Here is a 24,667-nt window from a genome sequence, read left to right on the forward strand (position 1 = left end):
AGACCATGGTTGACCAGGGTGAAATGACAGTCTCTCTTACAGTTATTAATCCAGGTATCAGGGAGCACAGCATGACACTGCTGACGTTCTTTGGTGGTGTTCTGCAGTATTATAGCAAGAGCCACAAGCATGGGGGGCTAAAGTGATAGGGGTCGGTAGTTCATAATGGAGCAAGGGGTCCTTTAAATCCCTTAGTGTTCTCTGAAAATGTATTTACTGCACACTATAATTATTAAGCCACACACATGATATGTGACAGGTTTAGTTATTATATATTATAGACATGTTCTTGACTTATCACATGGGGACATGCCTAACATGTTATATGCATCAATAATGCTTACAGTATGGAGTATAGAAAGAAAGCCAGATTTTGTATATTTTAAAGGACAATTCCACGTAAAACAAAAAAAAAAAGGTTTTGTGTGGAATAATGCGTGGTATAAAAAACCTCTGAATCCAACGTGTCCTGTGAGGTCTCTAAGCTGGAAATCCTCTCTCCTCTGGGGCACAGCGTTATCAAGGACCTTAACAATGCTACAGCAGTTTGAGAAAATCCCACCCCAAGCAGGAGAGAGGGTCACTAGTTTGGACAATTAGAGACATTGAGAGACCCGTCACATAGGAGGAGAGCAGATACGTGAGAGTGACTGTTATTTTAACTCACCTAACTCCACTCACTCGGTTTTTAGTTGTGGGTGGAGTTATCCTTTCAGTTAATATTTACATGTCTATATCTTACAATAAAAAAAAATTGTAGCATATTTGATACTCTGCCATTTCATTAACTGAGAGGTGACAACTTTGCAGTTTGGGGACAGTGAATAGAATTACCCGTGAGGTTCTGTTATTTAAAAATACAGCATTATAGCAGAAATGTCTCTTACACAACATATTCAGTAAGAGACATACATAATGAAATACACAGCACAAACCCAGAATGCTATATATTGAAGTTAGAGGTAAAGTCCTTTAAAAAGCAGTATTCATAAGTTGCACCACAGACATTAAAATAACAAAAAGGCCAAACACGACTTGGGTTATCCAATAAACTGACATGGTATCATTTGTGAGCATCGTGCTATATAAAATCTACAAAAACAAATGTAAAACTAAATATTTAACTCAAGCGCAAAGTGGCCCTACAGGAAAACTGCAAACAGATATTCCACAAGCACCACATGCACCGAGAGGCAAACCTTCTGCTCATTCAGGTCTTGTGCTACCAGAAGGTGACTTTTTAAGGACTCTGTGAGTGAAGAAATCTTCCTCTGGGCTTCTTGGAAACTCTTTTGTGTTGCATTCAGTAGTCTCAATAGCTGTTTGCTTTGACTTGGAGAAAGATCTTGGGCATGCTCAGATATGAAGAACTGGACATCAAATGCTGTTGTCTCTAGCTCTACCTTTTGCTCTGACAGCTGCTTGCTGACATTCTGTAGATGAAATCACAGCAAAGCATTACAGATCTTTCATAAAGCACTTAGTAAATATGTCCAAAGTATATGATCATGTTCCTTTTCCCTTTTAATCTGGACCTAACCCTCACAAATGAACAAACATATATCAAAATTCCACATACAAGGCATCTAGCTATACGCATGAATGTGATAAGTGAGTAATATTACATACTGACATACATAAATTCTGCAATCTCAGTCTTATCTGACTGGGGGCTTTCTTAATTACAATGGAACTTACAATACCTCGAACTAGTATTCCCTACTAAGCATTTTCTCTCTATTGGGTGACACAAGATTTGGGTGCAAATGGGTCTAGTTGGTGCACACAATGGAAAATATGGAAAACATACAAATATGCAGAAAAACCACCAATTGTGACACTCATTTAAATAAATGTAAACCAATCTAGCCCACAGTCATTACGTTGCATCACCCTTTCTAAGGCTTACATATTTGTTACTGGCAGCAGTGCACTATAGTATTGTCACAATATTTTATGTACCTTCACAGACTGCAGAGTTTGCTTCACCATATACACATCATTAGTGTTCACTGAAAAATCCATAGTTGCATTGTTGGCGGCTATCCAATCCGATAAGACTTGCAGTTGGTTAAGAAGGTTTTGATGAGTTTCTGCTAATGTAGTCTAGAATGAAAATGAATGGAATTTATTGTAGCCTTCAGGAAGAAAGAAAGATAATCACCTAGTTTAGGAAAGTGACACACGGGCGCATTGGGCGATAAACGCACATAATTTACCCTGCCTGTTAATATGCAGGTACACAGTGTGTGTAGGTACCAGGTTCCTATGAGAGGTGGTAAGTAGGAGCCCATTGTTGTGTGCCACTGCTTCATCATTGAGGAGGTATAGCAGGATGTGGCATTATATTTCTTAAGACATCACAATTATCAATAAAATTTAATGTGTACACAAACAAATACATAAATAACACAACTGTATTTAGAATTTTAGCTAGTGATTTAAATGTGTATATTTTTATCTATACTGATATATATGTATTACAATGATTTGGAAATCTACCACATCTTAGTGAAATACTTCGTAAATAATAAGTATAAATCATAACCAAAATGATACCAACTCCCCACATAAAAGCACACATATAGCTTTATAAATTAGATTGTCAGCTCTCTCGTGAGCAGGGCCCTCTCTACCCTTTGTTTTCATGGCTGTATTTATTTTGTATGTCCCTGTTTTATATATATCCTGTTTTCCCCATTGTCCGTCACAGTGGCACCAAACATATCAACAACAATAAGTAATATCACATAAGTGATTATCTCATCTCATTGCTCTGCTCAAAGTTAGAGTAGGAAGAATTATCTTGCCTGTTGAAATTCTTTGCCTACAGTTTCATTGAAAATAGGCAAATGATAGAGGACACATGTAAGAGTTGAGAGATGTAAATAGTTGAATAAGAAAAAAGCTAAGAATACCTGAATAGAATGTCTAGCAATTCTGAATGTAATGATTAGATAATGTCTATTCATAGTAATAGGCCTAAGTGAACTTTAAGTCAATTATTGTCCTACGTAAACCTTCAGCATTATTTTATGCATGTCTCACCATTTCAGCATCCACAGCAAATGCAATTTGTTTTGCACGATCTGATGATATTTCTCGAACTGCAGCAAAGGTTTTCATCAAGCAGTCACTTAACTCCTTGAGGTGCTCTCCTGGAAGGTCATCAGGTATAGACATTAAGAACTGCTCTGCAAACTTTACATCTTTATTCAGCGGGACAGAAAATGCCGCCAACCTTGATTCAAAGGACTAGAGAAACAAACAAAAATGTACACAAACATTTATTAAAATCAGATCCATAACCTTGAACAAAACACTTTGCAATTATTATTTCAGGAGTACAGACCAGCACACTGTATATGAAATGGAATTTGTTTTAGGAAGGAGGTCAGATTTGTTTTGGTTATTACATTTACCAATCCATCCACAAGAGGACTCAAAGCCTAGTATTATTAACATGCATTTATATAGTGCCAGCAAACTTTATATTTGGGAAAAAACAAAGTGATAAAACAATACTGGGTATTAACAGACAGACAAAGAGGTCCCTGCTCGCAAGCTTATCATCCATAGGAAAATAGGAGCTTGCAAATTGGTTCAGCCAGATTGCAATTGGAAAAAGTGCCTATTGAGGCTATATGATCCAGTCATACAGCAATGTCTGGTTGGGGATCTGTAGGTTATTTGACTATAGAAAGTTTATCATGGAATGTGTAGAGCGGTAGTAAACAAGTAGAAATGCCTATTACAGCATGTGGACTCTAACAATATGTTTAAAACAGAAAAACAAAAACAAGAAGAACATGACTGTATTCACCTCTCATATGAATTAACCTTATATCAATCAACTTAATATTGGTTACAACGTTCTATCTTAAATAACTCACCAATTTTCCACATATGTTGGCGAATTACATGAACTTTGAGTGTTTGACACTTGGGCTAAGCAGAGGGAACTTTCCAAATAACACTGGGCCGCAGATAGACCTTCCAGCCACTTTTACCAACATGCCCGATCAACTCTGGACTTTTGGGCCACACTTGCAGTAATACAAGGGCCCCTCATAATTTACAGGAAGACAAACCAATAGAGAACAACCTGTTTACCAGCTCAATTTGAAAACATACATACCTCAAGTTGCTCTAGTTGTATTTTTAATGTTTCCAAGTTGTCACTGATTTGTGGTTGATTATCTAGATGGAGTTTCTGATCTTGAACAACAGTCAGATGTTCACGTAATGTCTGACAACACTGATTTAAAATTGTAGCATCCTAAAATAAATACATATTAAATATAAGTTACTACAATACCAGAAGCAAATAATGAAACAGTGTATGATAATTATACTAAATAGGTGTTTACACAGTGCTTCCTGTTTCTACCTTACCCATCACTTAACACCAAGTATATTGCACAAGCATAAGCTAAAATGTATTAATTCAATTATATGTCACTCTCGTTACAACACCACTCTTGCTATAATGCCATTTATACATGTGCTTGAAAGTAACAGTAATGTGACATTAAAGCTAACGGGAATACATGCTTGCTGTGTATTTTATTATCTTTATATCTTACTTCGGTGATAACATATTATTTAATGATACAGTATTCCCTACTTTTACCAACATCTTAAAACATGCAATCAATACTATACATTCTATATTACTCTTGCACTGATAATACATCTGGTGATAAGTGTGGGTGGTGCTTTTAAAGGGACATTATAAAGAGGGAATACTAAAGGTAACTGATTCTACTTTGTCTTTTTAATAGATATTATAAGGTTGTCATAAGACGTGGCCATAGATCACAATTAGAGTTTCTGAAAGTTTATATTAGCAATCATATAACATTTTGTTAATCTATGTTTGAGAGCGCTACAAATTGTCTTTAGAACAGAAAATGTCACCAACTCACCTTTTCAGCCAAGTGGCCTAATGAAACTTGCTTCACTTCAGGTGTATCTGAAAGGGACATATTTAATGTGCTAGGCTTCTTATCCAGGGATGTCAGATCGTTATATTGTTCCTCTGTAAAGCTGTATGTTTTCTCATCTCCTGGATGCCTAGACATGTAATCTGGGAACAATGATATGGGTTCGGTAATTTTCTGTTTCAAGTTGTCAGGTTTGGAGGAAGGACAGATCAGCTCGCTTGGAAACAGACCCTTATTTGTGTTGATTAGTAGCTGTTCCAATTTGTTTTCAGAGCTTTCAGATTCTGGGGGGATATGAAAAATTTGATCAAGCTGGGAAGAGATTAATTTAGGACTTTTTGGCTCCAGGACCTCATTGAAAGAAGCTCCAGCATTATATGTTCTCTCGTGGTTATGTGTCTTTTCCTCCTCGCATTGTACTGTATCCTTTAGAACATTCTTGTCCTGTTCCATGTAATCTAGATAGACCATTGATTGATTTCCTTCTACATGACTGTTACTTCTAATCACATCATGGTTTGGTAAGTGAGCTTTGTCTTTATCATTGTCTTCAAAAGCATTTCTGACAATTTGTTCACCTTCTTCAACCAGCATGTCCTGTGCCATTCTGCTATTTCTGGCTTGTAAATTCAGTTGTTCTAATGCTTTGATGTGCTCAACCCCCTGTTTATTATTATTATCGCACCTGAGCTGTTCACCAACTGGCTGTGGTAACAGAGAATTCCTTGAATTGTCCTTTAGAAAAGAAGTGCTTGCGCTGTTAGCATCCTCCAAACAACTTTGCTGGTCTGAGACACCATAATTCTCATTGAAAGAATAAGCATGTTCAGCGGGAAGCTCTGTTGCTTGGATAACTTCTGCACAGCCTTTGAGGTAACTTGTTAAATTCACAAATTCTCCTGTACTTTTGAGATTTAAATCAAGTGTATTGTAATTTTCAGTAGCTCCAGACACAGTACTGGGATTATTACTTTTCAAATCATCGTTATAGGTTTTATTGGTAGATGAATCAAAAATTGCACTTAGGTTGTCAATGTGAATAGGACTTTTTGTTGAAAGTTGGTCAACATTTTCCTTCCATTTAGTCAAGTTTTCATTTACTTTCAGAGTTTCTGCAATTCTGCATAATTCTGTGTCATTGGGTTCTTGAAGTGAAGTGTAACTTACGTCACTTGGGTCACTCTCTCCACAGGTTAACTTATTATCTGATAAATCTGAATTTGTAAAAATGTTATGCCTGTGAGACTCTATGTTTTCTAGGTGGTAATGTTTGTCAACCAGCTCATCAGCATCTGGAATAATAGAGTTACATATTGCATCAATTTCATTGGTAGGATGTTGACCTACCAGCTGCCTGGTATTTAAATCAAAGTTGGTTTGGAGCTCAGTATCCTGCTTGGAACACACACTAACATCTTCAGTGTGAGGGTGTTCAATATCCTGCTTAGCACATGCACTATCCTCTTTATCTTGTAGATGAACATTATCTACCTTGGGACACAAACTATCCTCTTTATCTTGAAGATGAACATTATCTACCTTGGGACACAGACTATCCTCTTTATCTTGAAGATGAACATTATCTACCTTGGGACACAGACTATCCTCTTTATCTTGAAGATGAACATTATCTACCTTGGGACACAGACTATCCTCTTTATTTTGAAGATAAACATTATCTACCTCAGGACAAGCACTATCCTCTTCAGCTTCGAGATGTCCATGACCCAGATTAGAATGTACATTATCCTCCTCAGCTTGAAAAGATTCATGATGTAGTTTGAAATTCACATTATCTTCGTCAGTTTGAATGTGCTCAGCATACTGTTTGAAAGAAGTACTATTTTCTTCATTATATTTGAGCACATTATGCACATCATCTTCATTTTGAAAAGGTTTATTATCCAGATTGACAGAAATAGTATTATCTTCAGTTTTTTGAGTTTGAGAATCCAGTCTATAACATGCACTTGGTTCTTTCACGGTTTCGTCTGTATTTCCAAGACCATCCACAATATTACTTTCTCCTAAATGCAAATCTTTGAAATTAATTGGAGAGTATTTAGATTCACTGATCATTTCAGAGTGACAAATATTCCCAGATGTACCAGTTGAATTATAATTTGCCTCTGAACCATTATTCATCTGAACGCTAAGTTTGTTGCTTGGATCTCCTAAGTTAAATAGAACAGCGGTATTATCAATTACATTGTCTTCATCATACTCATCTGAATACTCTTCAGTGGCATGATAGTCCTCCTCACTGTTGGTCTCATCAGTAACAAAACAGTCAATGTCAGTTTCACTAAAACAACTTTCTACATATTCATCATCCATCTCTTCATGTTTGATTACTTCTGTAACTGGTTGTGTGCTACCTGTCGTACCCTCTTTATTGTTTTCATATATATTACTCGCACATTCTTCTTCCTCTGAATTAGTTGGAATATTGTCATATTCCTTAAATGATGGCTTTTCTTTGAAGACTGCTGTCTGGTCATCCAAACAGGAATTACTTTCTGATTCCTCTTCAATTATGGTTTCTAGAAATTGCCTTCCATTTAATATTTCAATGTGTTCACCATCATTGTCATTGTAAGAGTATGTATCTTCCTCTGAGCTTGTATCACTTTGTGTAGGTGTCCGTTCTTCTACCCTGTCCCCTCCAATTGTTTTCCATGTCTTTTTAATTTGAAAAATATCATCAACATAATCATCAACTTCATCTTCACTGTCAAAATCCCCACCAGACATATCAGAATCACTTCTACTTTCCACATATGTATGGGTCTTGCTGTCAACTTCATAAGAACAGTCTCTGTATTCCTCAAAATCAAGATCAACTAGATCATGTGGAAGATCATTGGAAACATCACGTCCTGGATTAGACAGAGCAACATTGTTCTCAATACTATTACTTTGGGACATAGCACATTCACTGTTGTCAGTGCATGTAGGACAATTGTCATTAGCTAAATTAAGCGTTTCTTCTAGGTTATCATCAAAAGGAACATATTCTTGAAAAGTGACTTTGTTTTCTGTATGTTCTTCGAAACGATCGATGTTGGGGGTGACTGGAGCTTCATTTGAATAATTACTAGAGTCTTCAGTGTGAGAGATCCCGTCACTACAGTTGCAATCAACAGCATTATTTCCATGGATTGAGTGGTAGTGTTTTGTATCTGCAGAAATGATTGTGTCACACTGTGTACTTGACTGAACATCAGCTGTTATATTGTTTTTTGAAGGAAAATATCTTAACTCTTCATTGATTCCATTAGATTCAATGCCAGTATTTAATTTTGAGTCAGGTTTGCTGGCAGTGTCATCAGCTTCAGTTTTTTGGAACTGCTGACAAAGCACATCTTTTTTATATTTACTGTCAACATCACCCAAATATTGAGGTTTAACTTGCTCTGCATCTATTTCCAGCTTTTCTATTTTTTCAGAATCTGATTTAAAATGATCACTATCAGTGTCAGTGTTTATCTTGTCTACATTATGGTCGGTATCTTTTATAGCCAAATCTATCCCCAACGCACTGGGAAACTCTTCCTCACTTTCAGAAGATGTACGCACAATAAGTTCAGACTCGAGCAACATGCTGGCAGCCTCATCAAGATCACCATCGAAAAGTAGAAGTCTTTCCCCTGTATTTGCATCCATATAACTGTTTATCATGAGATAAGAGATAAATAATTGCTTTGTATGGTCTGGATTGTGCGTCAGTGTTTCCTCTGATTTCATTTCAGAATTTTCATTCAACTCAGCAGCTCGGGATTCATAAGACGACATCCATTTTAGAGCATGTTTGCAAGTTGGTTCCAATACATCTATATTTGGCATTTTGTCCTGTAATTCGAGTTCGCGGAGGAGAGATGCAGTGTTATTTTCTATTATACCTAGTTGAGCGGCGATTTCTAACCGGACAATCTCGGAAGTTTCAGGAACATATAATCCAGCAATTTTTTGTCTGTTGCTCAGGATCTTGTGAGCTAATTCATTAGAAATCATTCCCTGCTGTAAAGATGTTGATATGGGAAATATTTCACTGGTGTCAGGCCATATAAGTCCAATAAATCCTCGCTGTGCCTCTAAAACCATCAATGCACTACTGTATGATATTAAGTCGCACTGAACCGCTTGATCCACAGTTAAATATTTTCTTGTAGATGGGCAAAGGATTCCACCATTTTCAACCTGTTGGGTTAATATTCCACAAACTGTTCCCTGATCAATAACACCCTGTTCTCGAGACTGTTCTAAACTCAATCTTTTTCCAGAATCTGGATCTATAATTCCACCTGAAAAAAGTTGAGCTCCCAACAGCCTATACATGACTTCCCGCTCTAGAATTCCTTCATGTGCTGCTCGTAAAACACTAATTCTCCTTCCAGATTTTAATATAATTTTACCTTTTTCTTCTCCATTAACTAGAAGAAATCTCATGCCTGTCTTCTTATCTACGACAGATCTCTGGAAGAGTTCCGCTAGTGTCACTTTTTCTGCCGCAATGGGATCAATTAAATCTTTGCCAGTCTTTTCTTTTTGAATAAGTTTTGTAAACATTAATGTAGAAATTAAGTTCCTTTGGAAAAGTTTATTGGCATTGAGTTGCTCTCCTGTAGCAGGAATTTGAAGACACCCACAAGAAAGCAGAGTACTGATCATTTTGATTGTTACTGCCTCCGAAATTAAACCCTGATCATAGGCGGTTATTATAGGAAATTCACTTGAAGAGAGAGATAAAATTATATTTTTAGCATGTGACAACTCCTGGAGTCGTAGTTGAATGTGTTCATCAATAAGTGCATGACACTTAGCTTCCTCAATATCAAAGATTATCTTTGAATGTGGACAAACCAATCCTGAAACTATCAGCTGCATTTCAAGTAGTAGAATTCCAGTTTCATAATCAACGAGTCCTTCTAACATAGACTGGTAGACTGAACGAATTATCCCATTTGCCTCGTCAATGGTGCCTGATACAACTTTATCGACCTGAAATAGGAAAAAATAGTTTAAAAGACATATGGCCACATTATATGCCAATTATAATAAGTAAAATTGTGCTTCACACACACAAGATACTTACCACCCATGGGACAAGCTGACTGTATTAGCAGTTCAAATATGCAAGTGATTTGTGTCAGTATCTTGACAGCAAATGTGACGCATGCATCTGTGGACTAGAACTTGGTTTTAAGAGATATTGTGCGGGTTAGTGAAAAGGTTGATGACTAAAGGTAGAGTAGATACCCCTGTAAAGCAAACCATCATGCCTGTGAAGGGTTAGAAAAGAAGTCACAGAGAAAACCATGCTCATCATGTTTACAGCATACTGTATAAACCACACCTGATGGAACAAACGCTGTTAATAAGGAAGTCAGGATGATACCACTGATAAGACAGCTGGCAGTCCTACAGTTACGAAAATACAATGGTGATGTTTGATAGTCTTTGTCAAATAAGATCATAGAAAAGCATGACCAGAAGTAATGTATTTGTGAAAATGAAGCCAACAGAGAATTAGCTCAGCTCCCAAGCTAATCCACCAGCACACTGAAAAAGCTTAGGAACTTGATAACATTTAGGGAAGAAAACATATTAAATCCAATTATTATTGTTTCAACTACATGCAGAAAAACACACGGATAACAAATCTGATGCACTACAAACAATTCAAACACTCCTAGTGATGTCACCTTCTGTTCCACCAGTTTATCTACCAGGTCCTTGGCTTCTTGCTGCTGTCGTTCATACTCCCTAGATAATACACTCTGGCTCTCTTGAAGTGATTTGATTTGCTTTTCTATCTCTGCTCTTTCTTCATCTGTCATTCTGGTGATTAAGGAAATAAACCACTTTTCACTGCACTTGGAAATCTTACAGAAAATACAGATTTTCATGAAAATAATATATTGCAGAGGACATATTGGTTTATTGCGTTTCAGGTCTTTATAGTGCCAATAGGTCCTTAGATTGTTTTATTGTCAATATGAGTGAAAAGGTTACAGACAACTATGCCACATAGGCTTAGTATAGCTCAACAAGGATATTAGGCTGTTCCTTGTCTCATCACCTATACACAGCTTTAATTTGTACATATGCTGGCCTACATAAAAAAAATGATCACTTTAATCTACTGGTAGAATATAACACATATTTAAACAGATGAGCCGAGGTGTCATTTAAATAAATGGATTATCATAGATGTATGAGATACGATACCTGTCACCGTGCTTGGCTAAGAGCAACTGTAACGTTTGCAAAGCATCTGAAATTTCTTCCTGCTTGGTTAGAATCTCTTCACTGGAAACCTAGAAAAAAAGAATTACATTTGAAGATTACACAACAGCAAGGTATTCTGCATCGCATTTGACATGGACAACAAGGTATAGGCTGCTGGGACCTCCAGTGTAAACTTGGATAGGAATTTCACATTTAGATTTTTCCACAAATTATAAACTTTCTTTGGTTTCATTATAAATCAATTTATTCTCTCATATCCTGTAACTTACATACACCCTGGCAGCACATGCGAGTCTTACAGTCACAGGAACTGTAATAAAGTACTGGTAATCTTTTATTGAAGCCTTCCAGCAATATCTACTTGGACTCTCATTAACTAGGGGAAACAAGCTTTAATTTAGCATTATCACTGGCCAAGCAGGTTTGTAAAACTGTCTTTCCAAAAGGGGAACAGCATGGCCTCAAACCAGGAATTAATTTAGTGCTTGCATTTAATGAAATTTCAGCATGCCGTTGAATCCAACTATTTTTTCACCCTTCGTGGACTGTATTGAAAGCATTACATATTGGGTCTGTTATGTTCAGTAAACCTATTACTGTGTTTCTACCATTTGGTGACTTTGATGTGCTGGTTGCCACAGAGCAATATTTACTAAATACATTACCTTTACTGCCTTGTCACCCTCTGTGCTTTTAGCCAAGTATGTACCAGAAGCCAGTCCTGTTTGCTTAATACAAAGTTGTGCCCAGTGCAGAATGTACAGCATAACTGTTGTATACCACGGTACCACATATACTGTTTCCGATTATAGAAATACATGGCTGAAAAGCACAGAATGAAGCCACAATGATAAAATAAAAGTTGCAGGACATGCACAAGTCGATTAATGTGGAAATCTCCTTTGAGAAATACATTTTTAAGCACAATTTCTTATATATATGTGTTTCTTTTTATGAACTTGACTGGGGAACGAGGTAGGTGAAGACAATAAAACATGATGAAGGAGGGTCCTGCTTGTGAGAGCTTATTATCTAATGGGGAAGGGTGAAGCTGAGATAACAGGGGGTGACACAGAGTGAGAAGGTGGATGTAGGGAGACTGGGACAGTGGTGTTGGAGTTATGAATAAGACTGATATGCTTTGATGTACAGGTTGGTTTGATGGACTTAAAGCATTGAAGGTTAGTTGAGAGTCTGACTGGATATGGGAGTGTGTTCCAGAGGTGTGGAGCAGCACAAGAGAAGTCTTAGAGGTGAGAGTGTGATGCAGTTATCAGTGAGATGAGGTGCCAGACTTGGTAGGAGGGCAGGAGGGACTGTACAGGGCAGGAGGGAGTGTTGAGGGAGATAAGGTCGGAGATGTATGGGGGGAGGAAAGTCTGAGAGTTTTGTGTGTGAGGAATTTGAATTGCATTCTACAGAGAATAAGGAGCCAGTGTAGCGATTGACAGAGCATTGAAAGAGCAAAACATGTCTTGCTGTTGTGTTGAGGATGAATTGAAGTGGGGAGAGTTGGGTGAGAGAGAGTCCAGACAGGAGAAGATTGCAGTAGTGGAGGTAGCAGATAATAAGAGAGTGGATAAGAGTTTTGCTAGCGCCATGGGCAGGGCCGGATTAAGGGAATGGAGGCCCCTGGGCTAAGGGGGGCCTCCAATCCCCCGTGAGGGCCATCCCCCGTGATCCGAGCCGCCCCCCTCCTCCCCCCCGTGATCCGAGCCGCCCCCCATGGCACTTACCTCCTTCTCCTGGCATTGCAGTCCTTCCCCGGCGCGCTGCACGCTCTTTACTGAGGAGATCTCGTGAGAGTGAGAGTCACGAGATCTCCTCAGTAAGGAGACTACAGCGCGCCGGGGAAGGACCGCAGTGAAAGTGCTCAGCGGCATTGATCGGGCCTGGGGCGCCCCCTCCCCCGACCAATCAATACTGCTGCTGAGCACTTTCAAGGGCCCCCTGGATGTCCGAGGCCCCTGGGCTGTAGCCCAGTTAGCCCTATGGTTAATCCGGCCCTGGGTGAGGAAGCATCTAATCCATTATGCAATTAGAAGAACCAGCCATAAAAACAACAGTGAAATGATTGTAGAACTAATTTAATAACATTGCATTTAGGTGCAAAATCTGCAATAAACCATACAGACAGCCTATTGCTTTCATTGCTTTTAGCTGCCCACCAACTAGCAAAAAGTGGTGAGCAGCTTCCCTGACATTTCTCTCCGGACCCTAGGAGATTCTACATATAGAGACTTATCCCAGGGCTCCTTCATTCCTCTTACAGCTCTGTAAGAAAACAAAGATATTGCAGCTTGTGATTGGTTCTCCCACTCACATACCCCCTCCTCCGACATTTCAAGTTTGTGAACTAAACTTATTTGCCAGTTCTGTATTGCTGAACTTAGAGAACTCTGGTAAAAATGAAGAAGCCTTTGAATTTCCAGTTAAGTACAGGGACTAATTAAGGGTTCAGGCTGCCCTAGGCTAATATGCTCGTAGTGACCCCTGCCCTTCCACACCAGGCTAATACACGGCTGGCAAAAACAAACTTGTCCCTAAGGATGACTCATTGTCTTTAGCCTTTACCATGGGAATACGTCAATATTAAAATCTTACTACATTTTTCTTTCATGCTTTCTTTTTACTTAGGATGACAACTATTCTCTATTTTAAAATTAATTTCAGTTTATACCGCCTCCTGTCAAAATTTGGCACCCCCAAAAATTGTTACGTCCTCCAAAGAGTTGTTGCATCCCCAATTGGATAATAAGGCCCTGGTTATGGCGGACTGTGGGAGGTGACAAGCACTAGCACTTTTTACTAGATTTTGCATGTTTCGTTTAATATTTGTGGCATGGCAGTTCTGACATTAATCTAGTACACGTCAGGGCAGTGGGAGTTGGTTTAAGCAGCTGAAGAGCGTACGTTATATATTTAATACTATGAGGGAGGAGGAAGACAGGGCAATGGCCACAGGCCCTCTGGAAGAGGGGCAGTCACCAGCTATCAGAGATTTTGCCTCTCTGACCTTTACATTTTGTCAGTGCGCAGTTTCAACAAGCAGTTCTGTCTGATAGGTACCGCAGCTGCACAATGACAGTCTAAGAGACAAGCAAAATCTATCTCAGCTGGCAGCGTCCCCTCTTCCTATACAGCACACATCCCAGTACAGTGAGATTTTATTTTGTGAAATCAGCTCTCATCTTTTTCAGGAGAGAACACATCAGGTCTGTATGATGCATTTTTGAATACTTGTCGCTTTGCAATGACTTACTTCTCATTGTAGCTTTATTTAAAGTCTCTACTGTGAGCCCAAGTTCCTGTGGATTGATCATCATGTGATTATTAAGATTAGCAGGCTTTAGGTCATTTTGGGGGTCACACAGACCATATAGGTCATATCATTGGTAGACAGTCTATCTCTCTGTCAGTAGTGGAACTACATGTCTCAGCAAGCCTTGCTTGCCTCTGTTGGCCTTACTGTGCCAGGCGGAACACAGTCAGTGCAGCTATTGCGTCTGGAGACTTACAGTATACCTCCTTCATACATCTAGAACTTTAAAGCCTCCATTACTATTTGCCAAATTGGCATGTTTGAAAAATACATAGTAATATGATAATTCTGGGTTTTTGTATAATTAGACCAGAAACTGTATTGCAGCGGATATAGAAGCAGATTTATGTATTTCAATAGTATCCTTTAATTTTTGTCAATAAGATATACATTGCCATTACTTCCCACATTTCTTTTCAGTCACAGTTTATATAATTTGGACAATTCTTAATGATAAAAATAAAAAAAACATTTCTTCTAATCTGTGTAGACAATTTACTACTGTAATCTTATCTTAATTCAATAACTATTGTCAGAAAATCTTTATGTTCTCATCTCTTTCTCTCCTAAATATCCATTTCTTCTGTTTATCTTTTTAATTAATATATCACTCTAATTCCTTTACTGAGCTCAAGCTTGGTCAATGCCATTAAGCGTTTTTTTTTCATAGCAAAATCTGTGTTTAGCTCTAACTTCAATGTTATGGATTTAACAAGGCTTTTTAAAATGCAATGGAGTCGTAAGAGATGCACACCACAAAATGCCTCGGTTTTGCATAGCTGTTTCTCTGTGGTGTGCATTTCAAGGTGCACGCTATGCGTTGGTCTTGGCAGACATCTCTACAAACTAGAAATACGCCTTGATGTGCCCAGCAGCGGAAAAACCTTTTACAGGTTCACTGTACAAGGGTATAAACATCACATCAAAGTACAACCCCAACCAATAAATTAATACTGCTTGGCTCAACCTCATTTATGGCTGAAAGTAATCATGAGTGAGATTTACTACAGGTGGCCATTTTGGGTGTTTGAAGCTTTTTATCACACTGCTTGGAGGGCACCTGAAAATGCGCTTCTCCTCTGAAGTATAATATGGAAATATAAAATGAGTCCCATTAAAAGTGTGGGCTGACACACAATCTTCACCAGCTTGGCGCTGGTGTCAACTTCAAGTCTTCTTGTTGCGTGGAAATGGAAATCCTCTACACCATTTTATCTAATTACAATATGCTTTCTCCACAAAATGAAATCTTATTTTTGCACTGTTCCAAAATAATGAGGCGCACCAGTTTGCTTACTCTGTACTTCCTGCTCTGGAACACTTTAACTCCGCCCAACATCTTCCTTCTGTCCTTACACACTTCTGCTGCTCCCAAATTCGGCCATCTTGCTCCATAAACTTATGCGTTCTAGCAGAAATCTAGGCCCAATCACACATATCAAGGTCCGCAGCTGCTTTTGCAGTGTAGCGGCCATTTTGCACTTCTGGCTTATGAGCTCCAGTGAGACTTGCTGTCCCACCCTAGTTAATTTTACCGTTTGATCTTTGAATTTTGATACCCTAGTAATCTTTAAACATGAAACTTGTTAACAAGTTCTGGATTTATAGATTTTTTTACAATTCAGTCAAGAAGTTCTTACAGTTAACCATGAATCATTAACCATTAGAAAATCCAGCGCCTCTCATATAAAGGAGACATATAGGTGGACCCCGTAAAATAATTTATTAACTGCTAAGAAATCCCTTATCTCTTGAAATTTTAACTCCATATGTTAACATATCACAAGCATATGAATGTTCAGCATTTGAACATTTATTATGCCTGAGCTGATCAGTGTCTGCAGAACTAAGTATGGGGAGGATTTTATGTCAAGTCACAAAGCTGTGCTGGCTTTTCATTTCAAAATGATGGTAGTCCTATTTACACCACCAGTTTATAGTGCTGATCAATATTTTAACATATGCTGAGGCAAACAAAAGCAGTAGTCTCCAGTAGCAGTTTTTCAGGGAGGTTGGGATGAAGCAGCAAATATTTAATTTAATAAAATGCAAATATTTCTGCTGAAAAATTGTTAGCTTCTACCATGTTGATACTGTATATCAAAAAATGATGAACGTGGATTTTTTTTATGGTGTACATTACACTAATACAAAGGTTTATACAAAATTGCATAAAGGATGTCATTGCAGTTGCCTCCTCAGACACACCATTTTCCTAGGGATTGCTTATTGCCACAGCACCCTACAAAAACAATAATGAGGTTCCCAAGCTGCTAATCAATGAACATAAGTGCGGGTGTCTCAGGTGAAAATATTGTCTGATGGCTGCCATGAGGATGGCATGGATGAAGATGTCAGGTTACAGTCCCATGTCCTGGATAATGACTACAGCAAAATAATCGAATAAAGTATTTATTCTAAAGCGAGAAGGAACAGATGAACAACTCTATCAGGAAACATATAGTGTGAAAAATTATGGCTGCTGATTATTTCATCCTTTTATATATGCCCATTCACCACAGTTTTCTTCAGGGTACTCTTTTCATTGAAAAGGAAAAAACTAATGTAAATTTCATGTCCCATGCTTGCAGTTTAGCATCCATTTTTTCAGGGTCCCTAATATAAATATCAATTTTCACAAATTGTGTAGAACATATTTAATAATAACATATGTATACAGCTACATTATATACAATACTCCCTCTATTATTATTTGGGCACATTTTACATGCTTCAAATATGATGCCAATAGTTTCACGTATTTAAGTTACAGCCAATCAGTAGTTATATAGTTAGCATGAATGGAGCTAAAATGTATTTGTGAAATTGCAAAATGTAAAAATTGAGAAATTGAAAATACAACATCCTAACCGGACTGGTCAATGCAGTAGTAGATAAAGTTCCTTTTAGCCTGGGGCATTTCATTGTACACACAATCGTATTATGTGTTATTTATTAACAGTAGTAGGTAGAGCAGCTGGTGTTTTATGCAATCCCCATTGACACTTTATAACTATCCTCTAGTGATATAGTATAACACATATAAAAACAAACAATCTGCAACCAAACTGATGAATTAAAGGCAAAGGAAATGTAAAAACTTTGAATGGCATAACCATCATTATTAATGTTATTATTAGTTTTAAAATGAGTAAGAGTAATGACTCAAGGCTAATTGTATCAATAGGGGATAGTTAGTTGTGGTTTCTATTGAACATATTTTAATGTATGTCTGTTTTTCAATAACTACACTGTACTGTAACCCAGAGCCTATCAGGCAATGTGGATATGACATACAACCTATTTGTTCAGTTCTGAACAAGCATATTCAGTTAAGTGTAATATTCCTAAGTGTAACATCTGCAATTGTGGTACTAGTTGATCTTATAAGATCAGTTAATAGATTTTATCCCTTATCCACTCTTCAGTGAATTCATAAATTGTAAGCTCAAATAAGCAGTGGCATTTGTGCCCCTTGTTTCAGTGTCTGTTATATATTTGTACTATAATTATACATTTGTACTATAATTGGCCTATATTGTACAGTGTTTTACTATATCTTGGTGCTTTAATTTTTTTAAAAAAATAGTGTAATAATAATACTCTATCTAAATAATTGCTTGTGTGTGAAGTAAGAAATACGATCTCTTTTAACGTATATCTCAAATGCAAAGTTTCAGTTTCATAGATATGCAAGTTGTACTCTTCCAGAATTGAGCTCATGTGTAAGTTAGAACCCTTACAAATCGCAGCTTAGAACTGTATATGCTTTCTATACTTTATCATAATAAGGAAAATAGACTGAAATCTACAACTCTGTAACATCTGTCTCAAACTAGAAAATTGTGTTGCTGCTTTTTTGTTCACAAATTTTATCTAAATCTAAAACCCAGTTTCTTAGGAAATCTGATGTAGGAAAGATACTTCAAAATGGCCTCGTTTAGGCAAATGTGAGTTGAAACCATGTTCTGTATTTATGGAATTGTATACAGAAATGAAATGTGCAGTATGATTACAGCGCAGTTGCTAGAACAGTCATTGAAAGCTGAACATAGGAAATACTACACACCAATTGTGTGGTTGATCTACAGTTACTGCAGTACATGTAATTCATTTGTGCCTGGTTTAAAAAAACAACTCACATGAGGCTGAGAACATGGTGAAACTTTGTTCAATATGCACTGGTAAATAGTAACACACAGCTGTGTGCTCTTGTGAAGGTTCAATTTATCTGCCTCACTGACAGTCATTTCTTGTGTGCACCTTCATCACCTTAGTGTCATTACACCCATCCCAAGCTGAGTCTGAGGAAGAGAAACCTATGTTTCTGTTAATATTAACTATTAGTCTTACAATGGTATATTTTATTTATTTTGACTATTGATATATTGTATGAATGTAAATAGCAGACAGTGAAGTTGTACAGCCATGACACAAAGTAATTAGAGCTTACAGAAACTTGTGCTTGTGTTTTTTTCTGATTCAGATTATTTTTATGCTGTTGAAAATAGTTTCCTTAAAATGCTTTTATTTTCATAGATTTCAGATGTACCGGGATTAACAGGTGGGTATTAAGTCTAGGTACTGTTTTACCATCAGCACCAACTGGTATACCAGGGAATTCTTACTGGACTCCATTGCTTGATTGCCTCGCATCCTATCCTATGTATATAGACAATATCATGAGGGGGAGGGAAGTAGTTAAGCACTAGTCACGCCCCCTGCAGGCTGGACACACCCTCTTTCCAGGCTCCAGCATCAAGCTATGTCGTAGACCCCTGTTTTCCCAGGTGAGCCCTTTATACCCCAATTCAACATTGTTTTCTGCTTTTGGCTCCCAAAGAAAACAAAGAAGAGCTTTTAAGGACTGGACAAAAATGAATATCACAAAGCTATGAAATGAGACAAGTGAGAGAGACACTGCACTTTATCACTCGGGGAGAAGAAAAATCATACAAAGACTGCAAAGTTGATGTAAATGGTTAGAAGTAAATGAAATCTGACCCATGGAGAAAATCTGGATGAAGATACATGAAAATTACACATAGACCAACGTGCATTCTTAAAGGCCATTTTACACACAACCCAACACTGTTCACACTGGGAACAGTATTTTGTAAAGTAGGTAGCTATATTTTAGTATTGATTGATCTTGAATATTGCTGGATGGCAAACCTTAAAAGATACCGTATGGACATCTTAGGAACTTTTCATCAAGAAGTTCACAAGACCCCTAATACTAAGCAGTGCTGATCCTCAGGGCTCTTTTATTGACTGGAAGGTATCATGCAAAAACCTCAATTGGTAACAGTCAGTGACATATATCAAGAAGACATGCATAGCTTGGTAAATAGAATGCCTGACGACACTTAGGGGTAAACTTATCAAACTGCAGGTTTGAAAAAGTGGAGATGATGCCTATAGCAACCAAATTATAGTTGACATTTTGTAGAATGTACTAAATAAATGATAACTAGAATCTGACTGGTTGCTATAGGCAACATCTCCACTTTTTCAAACGCGCTGCTTGATTAATTTACCCCTTAATGTAATATAGGGGAATTTGTGATGGGGATTGTCAACTAATGTTCCCAATACCTGTGGCTCAGAAAAGGGCTTCTTTTCTGCGCTTTCTCCACCTCCTCCTTCTTTACTTAGCGTTTTAGTGACCTTAGACACCCAATTCAGTATGTTCCCTGCCTTCGTGACATGCTCTCTCTTTTCCTCTTCCAGTGACTTCTAGCAATAAATGCATGATGTAAAACACACAAATATTACACATTTGAAAGAAAAAAATGTTACATGAAGATACACTGAAAAATTACTCAAAGAATGAGATTTTTTTTTGAATACAACTTTCATTTTGATATGCAAGAACATTCTAAAAAAGGATATGTTATTATACAATACTGAAATATAATCACCATTATCTATGTTGAACACAATACATACAAAGACAGAAATGAATACAACAAATAAACAATTGGATCGATTCAACCATGCTGTATAAGGGACAGTCTTGGATATAATAAGATAATGTACATAAAAGGTTAGCACACCCCATTTTAGCAAAACATTCTTCCCATCTGTCACATAGGAGTAATGTATTGGTCAATGATTATCTAGAGCACAATTTGACAATGGAGATGACAGAGAAATAATCTAAAAACTTCATGAGTGGTGACTATATGATTTTTATATTCACTATATACAGAATTAGTAATACAGATGGTCATTTTTTCTTGTGGTGCTGACAGTTACAACCAATACTTACTAGACGTGTCGAGGACAATTGTGTTGAAAAGGTGAACATTTTGGTAATTCTGACAATCATTCCTCCACTAATAACTGCAACATGCCTTTCATTCACAATAATATACACCAGAAAAAAATGATTTTATCATTTGGATGAATAGATGGAAAGTTATTTACGTTTGAAAGGACCAGGACAAAATATGTGAGGTCCATCAATGTAGACAATATCTCAGACCTGCTGCCTTTGCATTAGCTTGAGCATAAAATAAAAATGAACAATTATTACTCAGCACAAACATTCAAGAGGTCCATCCTCTTAAACACTTACTGTATCCCTCAACACATTTACATTTTGCTTTTCCTTAAAACTTACAATAACAATCAAGTACACTTTGCATGCAGACATTGTGATTGACACAGTAGCATTGTCACCTGTTTCCCCTTTAGCTCAGTTGAGTGGGGGAAATAAAGTTTATGTGCTGTACACTATTCTATTCGATATGACATAGGTATAATATTGTCATTTTAAAGCAGCAATCCCATGAAAAAATATGATATGCTTTTCAACACAAATCACTGTGGCAGAAGAATGTTCGCTTTTACCATTTTCCTTGTTTATTTTTATTCAGGCTGCTATTAATGGTTTATGATTGTGGACTACCATAGCAATCACAGTCACATGTCACATGATGTAGTGAGCAGAGAGGCTTTGGAATGTCCCCCCTGAGCTCTGTCTGCACTGATCTTCCTTCTTACCCCTCTGTTGAGAGCTGTGACCCTGTATCAGTTTGACTGTCTCTGTGTCTGGCAGCTACTTTTGTTTGCAAACAGAGATATTTTTAAATGGAGATAATGGTTTGTAGGAGGATAGCTAAGAACAATGACTACCGGACACATGCTTAAAACATAGTTAACTTATTATTTAAAGGAAAACAAAATTCTGCGTGGGATTACTGCTATAATATGAGTTATCGGTTAGGAATTCTAAAAAGAAAAATGCTGGTACTATTTATAGTGCATTTGTAGTAATTAAATATAAAATATCATGTAAATAATGATTCAACCCAAGGAAAAATGCTGCTCTACTCTACTCTTAAGTGACAAAAATACAAGTTGCACAATGTTGTAAACAATGTTTAGATAAGTATGTGGAACACGGTAATCTTTTGCTAAACGCTAGCTTAAAAATTAGCACATAGTTGAAAGCAACAGTGTTAAAGGAATTGAATACTGTCCCTGTATTCATTATTTATAAATACTGGGAACACGTCGAGCATTAATGTGAAACTTTTGATTGGAAGGGTCAACATTAATAGACACTACACCCTTAAACGCTCATTTGTAACAATGTTATCCACATTAATATTTCGCAAAATACATACCCCAATATATAAAAAGCGGTAATGAATTTCAAACACATTTCAGGCAAATACTTTATAATGAAGACCCTTGAGAAGACAATCACAAAACTGGTTCTCTCCAATTGCTGTTCTACTTCAAGGTGGCCGTCCATCGTATTTCTGGACTATAAACCTGCTGACGCTCAACAGACTTGTAATAATGTCCTCAGCAGAAAATAATATTGGTTTCATTGTGATGAAAAATAAAGGCTAGGAATTCCGACATTCAGAGGCAGAGGTGCTTTCATCATACGAAATCCTGTATGGCAATCATAGACCGCTTTATCCAGAGCGTCTTTGTAGGACAACTTCCTCCTTGTTTGAGGGCAAGTAAGATTTTTGACGTATGTATTTTCATCCTTTAGCTGTGTTGCTATGGCAGCATCAACTATTCCTTTTTTTATTGCATCTTCCAATGACAACCGTAAATGTGATTTAGGGTCTATTAATCCTCCTGTCAAGTACTGATACTCAAGGCATCGAGAACCAATTTCCTTGTTTAATATTTTTAAGTTCATGGCTTCACCAGCAGACAAAGTGGCTTTAGTTGTAGGATGGATGACTCCAGTGAACGCCAATTCGCACTGATGAATTTGCTTAGCACAAACCTCATCAATTAAACCTTTCTGCAATGCCTCTGAGACATTATAAATTTTACCATTTGAAGGATCCAGGATACCTCCAGTGCTGGCCTGAGCTTCAAGCAATCTAAATACAGTTAATCTGTCTGCCATGTTTCTTCTCAATGCTTTAAAGGCTGAAACTCTTTCATTGGTTTCATAGATCCAATATCCTGCTAAAGGACTATTGGGGTTTTTAGCTGGTCTTGACCTAGTGACTAAAATGTCAGCTAGTTCCGTGGCTGAAATAAGCCCTTCTTTAAACTTACCTAACTGCAACCTGTCAATTTTTCCTTGGCTGACAGCTTCATCCACAATAAACTGTCTTCCTGTCTTGCGATCAGTTAAGTGTGTTTGTGACTTACCCTGGGAGTCAAAAACTGTAGAGCTCTCCCACTGGCACTCATACTGTGCGAGTTCAATATAGATTTTTTGGTCAATGAGACCTCTGTCATATGCCTCAAAACGAGTCATTTCTAAACCAGATCGGATATCTACTACGCATATCTTATGGCCTATTTCTGCAGAAAAAGCTGTAATTTGTCTCTCTCCCACTGGTAAAATGAATAGTTTGCTATCTATATCTAGAACACACAATTGCAGCAATTCAGAATAATACATACTCTGCTTGTTGGTAGGGAAGTGAAAGCCCTTTACATTACTAGCTGGTTCATGCAAGAACTTTAATGTTGTATGATTCAACAAACCCTTCAAAACTGCCACTTCAGGTGGGATTCGTATGCTTTTAACTGGGTCAATGACTCCTCCAGTGGCAATTTGAGCTTCAAGAATTCTTTTCCCTTTCTGTCTTTCAAGTAGTCTAGCCTCAATGGCCTGGAAAACTGACAGTCTTTTTCCAGAATGCATGTATCCTAAGACTGCTTTTTCAGCTTCAAGGAGTTTCTCCTTAAATTCTTGGTCAGCAAGTCCACTGGTGATCGCATCCTCAACAGAATATTTTTTTCCTGTAGAAGGATCAATGATAAAACCTGTCACTGCTTGGGCTTCTAAAAACTCAAATGCTAACCCTTTATCAATAATTCCCATCTTAGCAGCTAAACTGAAAGATATCTTTTCTCTCCTTGATTCAAGGTATAAACCTGCTATTGCAGTAACCTTTGTTAGACATGTGTCGAGTGCTTTCTGAACTTCGTGAATGGTTGTTCGACCTAACTCAAGCTGTTCCATGGTTTTGGCATCGAGAATTTTAGCGTCTAGCATTTGTTTGGCCGACACACTTTTTCTGAGACCTTGGAAGATGAACCTATCATCAATGGAAGAACTGTCACTCAAAGATGTCTCAGAGCCTGCATAGTTTTTATAACTGGTGGACATATAACTCATCTTCGGTAAATCTGCTCGCCTAAATCCTTCCAAAATATTACGTTCTTCAAACACCTGATCTTCATTGTTTAGCAGGAATTCTTTTTCCTGTTTTACAGTTGTAACTTCAACAGTCAAATCATACTGCTTGCTCTTCACTATCTGTAAATAGCAATATTTAAAATAAAGGATGGACGGTTAGGGTTTATGCCTACATATTGCTTCAATATACAAGCAGATATCTAAGAAAACACTAAAATAAATAGGATTAGTGCTAAATAGCAGAAGAGTACACACCAGAGCCACTGATTCCAACTAATGCCCACAAAACCATGCACTAAGATGCAATAGCTTCTTTTGAACTTATACTAAAGTCTATAAACCTAGCTACAATATGTGAATTTGTCTTAGCACAAACTATATACAACAGCTTATTCAATAATATTTTGTACATACATTTTTTGTCATAATAAATGCAATGCTAACCACAGCTCATGCAAGAAAAAGACCTTAATCCCAGAGTTAAAGAAAATAAAAAAAAGTATACTA

At 37.4% G+C, this 24,667-nt stretch overlaps 1 protein-coding gene across 26 annotated transcripts in view; it reads right to left on the reverse strand.

Annotated features, from left to right (window-relative positions):
• Positions 1 to 24,667, reverse strand: part of DST (dystonin) — a 474,923-nt gene that overhangs the window by 143,333 nt on the left and 306,923 nt on the right. For 19 of the 26 annotated variants that reach the window (XM_075202543.1, XM_075202542.1, XM_075202533.1 and 16 more), the window contains 8 exons: positions 20,119 to 20,259; positions 11,178 to 11,266; positions 10,652 to 10,787; positions 4,929 to 9,947; positions 4,139 to 4,279; positions 3,049 to 3,255; positions 1,963 to 2,106; positions 1,200 to 1,433 (listed from right to left, as the gene is read on the reverse strand). In XM_075202543.1, coding sequence (XP_075058644.1) covers positions 1,200 to 1,433; positions 1,963 to 2,106; positions 3,049 to 3,255; positions 4,139 to 4,279; positions 4,929 to 9,947; positions 10,652 to 10,787; positions 11,178 to 11,266; positions 20,119 to 20,259 — 6,111 coding nt within the window. Of the gene's footprint in view, positions 1 to 1,199; positions 1,434 to 1,962; positions 2,107 to 3,048; positions 3,256 to 4,138; positions 4,280 to 4,928; positions 9,948 to 10,651; positions 10,788 to 11,177; positions 11,267 to 20,118; positions 20,260 to 20,697; positions 24,281 to 24,667 lie in introns of those variants that run through there. The other 7 variants (XM_075202540.1, XM_075202545.1, XM_075202539.1 and 4 more) reach the window with 2 other exon arrangements.

This window comes from Mixophyes fleayi, chromosome 3 (genome assembly GCF_038048845.1).
Source record: "Mixophyes fleayi isolate aMixFle1 chromosome 3, aMixFle1.hap1, whole genome shotgun sequence".
NCBI lineage: Eukaryota > Metazoa > Chordata > Amphibia > Anura > Limnodynastidae > Mixophyes > Mixophyes fleayi.